Raw genomic sequence first — 6,000 nt, 5'->3', positions numbered from 1 at the left:
AAATCCAAAGCTCTTTGTTCCAGATGATCTCAATCCCAAAGAGGAAATAAGATGCTGTTTACAAATGTAATGGAGATGAAACTCTGGACCGTGAGGAAATTTAGCCAAATCTTAGGATGGAGTACTGTGTGTGTGTGTGTGTGTGTTTTACATTCCTCTCTGGTTCCTCCTCTATCCTTGTTCCAGTAAGATCAGGCCAAGTCAAGAAACTTGGCCAAAATACAGCATAAATTTAACCGGCCATCAGCATGTACTAGGTCTAATGAGCAGGAGATAGAGCAGCTATTTTGATTATCTCTGTTAACATGAGAGGAAGTGACAGAATCTGGATATCACTGGGCCTCTGAGCCAAGATACAGTAAATCACAGTTCTTAAGGAGAAAGCAGCTCGTTTTTAATATTTGTAGGCAAGAAAGCATAGAACCTGATTATCAGTTTGCACTCAAACATGAAGTGCAAAAATGTTACACCACGTTCAGTTTGTTTTTCACCAGGAAATGCAATGGCTGAAATTATGTTGGAAAATAACCAGCGTTAATTTAAACTGGAGTATTTTGCTTCTGGTGGTCTTAGACATATATATGCTTTAAAATTATATATTGCTTCAGCAAAGAAACTGTTAACGATCTATATCAGTGATTCTCAACCTTTTTGACTCCAAGGCCCCTCGTTGTCCACAATATTTAAAGGCTCCGTGACTTTTCCAGTTGATAATGATTTCCTGGATTAGGGTTATCCAGTAAAATATTTTTTGTCTTAACTAGAATATAGAATTAAGAGCTAATATTGTATATTGCCATTTAAAATGTTTTATTTGTTATAAAAATGTCTGTGGAATTACAAGATTTTATTAATTTACCTGACTTTCACATCTAGTAACCAAACCCTTTTTTTAAATGGGGTGTAGTAAAATAGGAAACAAGATTTTTTTTCAAGTTTGTTTTGTCATTTTAAAGTCTATCTTAAAGCTAGTGTGCACCAACCCCTTATTGAGAACCACTGATTTGTATGGTTCTTTAGATATTAAAAGACGCTCTTGATGTTTCATTATAAATGGGAGACTGAGTACATTGATGATTTTAATAAAGCATAGTCACTAGAATGCTTTTTATGCAATTTAAATAGGTGCTAATAATATTGTGTCAGGCTGACACTTGGAGCCTTTATTTTGTAAGTGCTGACATGTTTATCCCATAGATCCCAGAATTTCCTCGATTAATAACAGTATTCAGCATTATCATTAAAAGCAGATCCATTCATCTTCAGCTTAATGTTACTTGGTGAGAGCACTCCTTAAATGGTGAGAATGAGTTGCGGTGGCAGATATTCTTAACGCAGCAAACGTCTGCCCTCGTTCTCTAGCTCCGTAACCCTTGCCTTAGTAGCGCAGTTCTGTCTGGTCCATTTTGGCTATTAACATGAGAAAAAGGTTTTATCAGGAACTTCGACAGATTTATGGAGTTAGCCTTGGACATTTCTTATGGATGGGATCCCATGTTTTGCAAAGCTCTGGAGCTCTGGATATGAATAACAGAGGATGTTCGTGTTGCTCACAACATGTTTAGCCACGTTTATGGGGGTTGACATGTTTGAACCGGTGTCTTTCTAGAAAGGGCATATATTTTGTAAAATACCTGATGCAAGTAGCAAAGTAAAATACAAGTAAAATCTAGACCTCAAGTGATGAGAAAAAAGTTCCGTATTAATTCCACGGCCATTTATATCCATGTTTATATCCATCAGGCTTTGGATTTGTTAAATGATTGACATAGATGATGACCTTTGACCTTTATCAATGACTCTACATGTAAGTCCCTTTGGAATATTTTCTGCTATCTTCTACAGCAATGAAGTCTCTCAAAACACATTATTTTGATAAAAGAATCATTTTATTCTTGGACTAAAACATGATGTTTTTCTCATTTGGGATCATGGATTAAACAGTGTTAAAGATGGTCCTTAATGAATTTCAAGCATTAGACCCAAATGTTTTTAAAATAATGAATAACATAACTTCAGTCAAGCGTGAGAATCGTGTGCATTGCAAGAATTAAGACCATGTCACTCATTTTCAAGCTCAACAGAAAAAGAAGGTAAAGTATCTTACATGTTGAATGCTAATATGGCACCAAATATGGCAGTACATCCTCATTGGTTTTGTGTTTCAAGGGAAATTATTCTTGCATTAGTTTTTATTGCCTCTAATAATTTTGAATGATTTGGGATTTGTGCAGTTAAATAAATAAGAAAAGCTGTGTTTTTAGTGCAGCTCTGCCAAGCTACCCATGATTGAGAGGACATGGGGGTTCTCCACTCATGTGTGGTTGCCAAGTGTTCCCTATAACAATCCTCCCTTCCCACTAATCAAGACATTCATTTTATTACTATCAAGTGCAAAACATGCATATTAAACCCAAACACTCAAGATACAGACAGCCAGCAGAGATAAAGTGACCTGTTCATTTAGTTATGCTCTAAAAGAACATGAAGGAATATTCTAGATTAAAAGTTAGTTCTACAACTATAACTAGAAACCAGTGGATCAAAATCCAAAATATACCATGACCTAAATTATTTACTAAAAATGTCAAAATATATATATATACATATATATATATATATATATATAATGAGTTTTACAAAAAAATATTTTTTGGGACGTATTATAATTTCTCATTTTCTTTGTATTAAACCTTTTTAATAATAATAACATACAAATTGTGAAAACAATTATTTGACTTCATTAAGTAATTTCTTGAATGCAAATGAATAGACTACTTAATGTATATATTCAAAGTGGATGTTATGTGTTTTTGACCCACATATGCATTTTGTTGTTCAATAATACAGGTTAATATCTATTGACATAATGTGGCATAATGTCTGTTACCACAGACCATATTTTCTCTCACAACCGACTACAGTTTAAATGTGGAATATAAACACAACTACAGACTAGTGTTTAATCAAAATAAAAGGAAAATTATGTGGAAATATCTAGTATTGGAGTGGTCTAAACAACTAAAGAAGTGGATCGTATATACAAAATAAATGCATCAGTGTTTTCTAACAATTGGTGAGTATCTCAATATCTTCTCAGTCCTTTAGTCTGCTTTCACCGGGGCACGATGCCTCCGGACTGATCTGTGCTCCTGTCAGTCGCTCTCCTATGTTCCCACAGTACAGAAGAGAACGCATGGGCCATTTCTGTTAAAGAAGACACAAGTCCATCACTCAAGAAATTGAATCCTTAAAAAAAACTAGAATAATGTTTCAATAATGTAAAACTTTAAAGAGATATAGCACTATATACAGACAGTGTTCTGGCCTAATATTGATCAACTTTCACCTTCACAGGATGCAGGTACTCTGCTCTCTGCAGGATGGTTTGGCCCCCTAACATCCCACCCTGGTCCAGGGTTTCGGTCAGGTGGGCGATATAGTTAGTGGCCAGGACCAGGACGTCCAGTTTGGAGAGTTTTGTGTCTGGAGGGACGGAGGGTAAAGCAGCCTGCAGGCTGTGGAAGGCTTGTCTAAGGTTCCGAACACGACTCCTCTCTCTCGCTGCATTCTCAGGAGAGTTCTGGGTCTTACATGCCCTGGATGGAGTTATCAGTCCAGACCTCACCTAGCACAATAAAAAAGGAATGAGGGAAAACTTCTTAGCATGTTTTGTGAGTCTTTAGAGGTGGGCCCCACTTTCCATTAGGCATCTTCAATTACTAGTTGTATAAAACTGCTAGTTATATAAAAAAGTACATGTAATTACAGTGTAATTACCCAAGAAAGTACTGGTAGTATAAAGTAACTATATGGGTTAAGGTTAGGTTTAGGGGTAGGTTCAGGGTTAGTTATTACCCAGTTATTGTAATTGCTAATAAGTAAATATGTGGAAAAGGACTGTAAAATTAAGTGCTATCCAAAAAGATTAATTGTGTTCATGTGGGACTGTAAAGCACTTTTGCTGCTACTGAGGTGGAATATGGGTAGTTTAGGGACAGGTTTAGTGGTATGGGTAAGTCAACAGTGTAATTGCAGATGTATTTACTTTAAATACAGCTGTAATTATCTGCATGTGTTTTTAAAATATAAGTACAATGTACGGTTGCACTTTATTTTACGGTGTCCTTGTTACAATGTAATTATGCATTTAAGTATTGAGTAATGTTAATTAACTACATGTACTTATTATATGGTTAGGGTTTGGCTTAGAGTTACTTGCATGTAATTATGAGTAATAAATTGTTATTATAATAGTAAGTACACTTAACATATGTAACAAGGACACCTTAAAATAAAGTGTTACCCATTGCACACTTAAAACTTTCCCCCCAAAGTTATAAATAAAACAAAGATTAATGGAGTATATTTGACAAGAAAATACTATTTCAGTTTTTCTTCTTCAAAATTTGATGATGGCTGTTTATTTGTAATTGTTTGTGAAATTTACTAGCAATTTCTGAGTGAAAAATTGTTTCCACACAATTTTTTTAATGTATAAAATGATACATTTAAATGTTAGTAAATGGTATTTAAATATACTTAAAGAGGTTTGGAAAACTTTTATTTGAGGTTCAAAAGAGACCACTAATGAAAAAGCCTTTTTCATTGTAATACAATTATTTTTTATTAATTTTATTTATTTTTTTATTTTTTATTATAAATTATATTTCAACAATGTCGTTTGCACCGCGCTCTTCCGTTACTTGATCTTTTTATTTTGGTGCGTTAATCTGTTAAATTACTTAGTATAGGAAATTATGATCCGCACTCACACACCTAGATGAGCCCCAGAGTCTGATCCCCAGTGAAGACCCTGTCTCCAAGACGGCCATCGGGACAAGACCACAGGAACCAGATGAGTCCTTTGCACAATCTGACTCTGCTTTAGCCTAGATTAAACTCCTGATTTTGTCTGGCCAGAGGAGAATGACACTATTTTGACAAACTATTTCCCCGTCTAAATACTGTAAAGCTGATATAAAGACACCCAGCATTATATCAAGCCGATGTAAAGCTGCTTTGACACAATTTGCCTTGTTAAAAGCGCTATACAAATCTCGTGAGTGCAGATCATAATTTCCTATTATGAATTATATTAACAGCAAAAAACTCAAGCAAAAATGTTAAAAAATTTGAAGTATTTTTAATAGCTGTAGAATGATTCTTTTATTTATTAACATTATTTATAATTTATAATTTGTTCATATTTATTTAGAATAATAGTTATCTATTAATATTAAAAAATCCATTCATTTGAACTCATTTGGGATACAATCACAATATGTGAAAAGGCATGATATTCACTTTTGATGCACAACTCGTGATTCTCATGAACTTGTCTCATTACTCTTTATAAACCAAACATTTTCAATCCTTTTGAGTGCAAACCACTTCTTCCTTCACTCACCCACTTCTTTGGCTCTCGATGTGTTGCCTGTTTCACGCATGGTTGTGTCCATCTCTGCGTCCGCACACTCTTTCCTCCCATGTCTCTCCTCTCCTGGGCCACATCCTCTTCCAGCGCTCGCTCTGCCATGAGAACCACCGGCGATTTGAGCATTTGAGCGTCTCCTTCGAAATGCTTGAAGGGGTTCAGCCCTTTCTTCCACCCAAAGGCCCAATGTCCACCCCGCTCGGCTCCATCCCCTCCCTCTGCCTTATCTGGTGAGGTAATGTGGGGATCTTCAAGCGGTACGTTATCTCTTGCCCTGCCTCCCACGGGTGCTCACTGCCAAGGGAGCGGACTCAGGAGAGTTTCATGGTGTCCCCAGGCAGGTCGGCAACAGCGGAGGGTCTTGGGAAAAGCAGAGAGGCCTCTCGCAGCTGCGGACCCGCAGCAGACGCAACCTTGACCCCTCGGCCTGCTGGGACGACGTGACCTAAACAATGCAAAGTTACTATGTCGGCTGTCAGCTTGATGGGTGTTGATTAGACCGCTTGGCACATGTTTGTCAAGGATCTCTGGATAAAGAGATGTGATGTTGTTGTGCGAAAACA

The 6,000-nt window shown here is 36.4% G+C and overlaps 1 protein-coding gene across 1 annotated transcript; it reads right to left on the bottom strand.

The window, feature by feature from the left end:
* Positions 1-2,667: 2,667 nt before the first annotated feature.
* On the bottom strand, positions 2,668-5,651 carry LOC306878970 (transcription factor 23-like). Its single transcript, XM_079431612.1, has 3 exons — positions 5,411-5,651; positions 3,350-3,628; positions 2,668-3,207 (listed from the first exon to the last, which is right to left on the bottom strand). The coding sequence occupies exons 1-3, from the start codon at positions 5,561-5,563 to the stop codon at positions 3,097-3,099; spliced, it is 543 nt and encodes a 180-aa protein (XP_079287738.1). The 5' UTR covers positions 5,564-5,651; the 3' UTR covers positions 2,668-3,096.
* Positions 5,652-6,000: the final 349 nt, after the last annotated feature.

This window comes from Barbus barbus, assembly GCF_936440315.1.
Source record: "Barbus barbus genome assembly, chromosome: 13".
Lineage (NCBI taxonomy): Eukaryota > Metazoa > Chordata > Actinopteri > Cypriniformes > Cyprinidae > Barbus > Barbus barbus.
This window is presented reverse-complemented; position numbering and strand designations above follow the sequence as displayed.

Bases quoted from the DNA above. Each gene is read 5' to 3' on its own strand.
- LOC306878970 (XM_079431612.1), bottom strand. From the start codon at position 5,563: ATGCTCAAATCGCCGGTGGTTCTCATGGCAGAGCGAGCGCTGGAAGAG. The intron at 3,629-5,410 runs GTGAGTGAAGGA...TTATTGTGCTAG, and splicing joins ATCGAGAGCCAAAGAAGTGG to GTGAGGTCTGGACTGATAAC. The intron at 3,208-3,349 runs GTGAAAGTTGAT...CTTCTTTAACAG, and splicing joins AGTACCTGCATCCTGTGAAG to AAATGGCCCATGCGTTCTCT.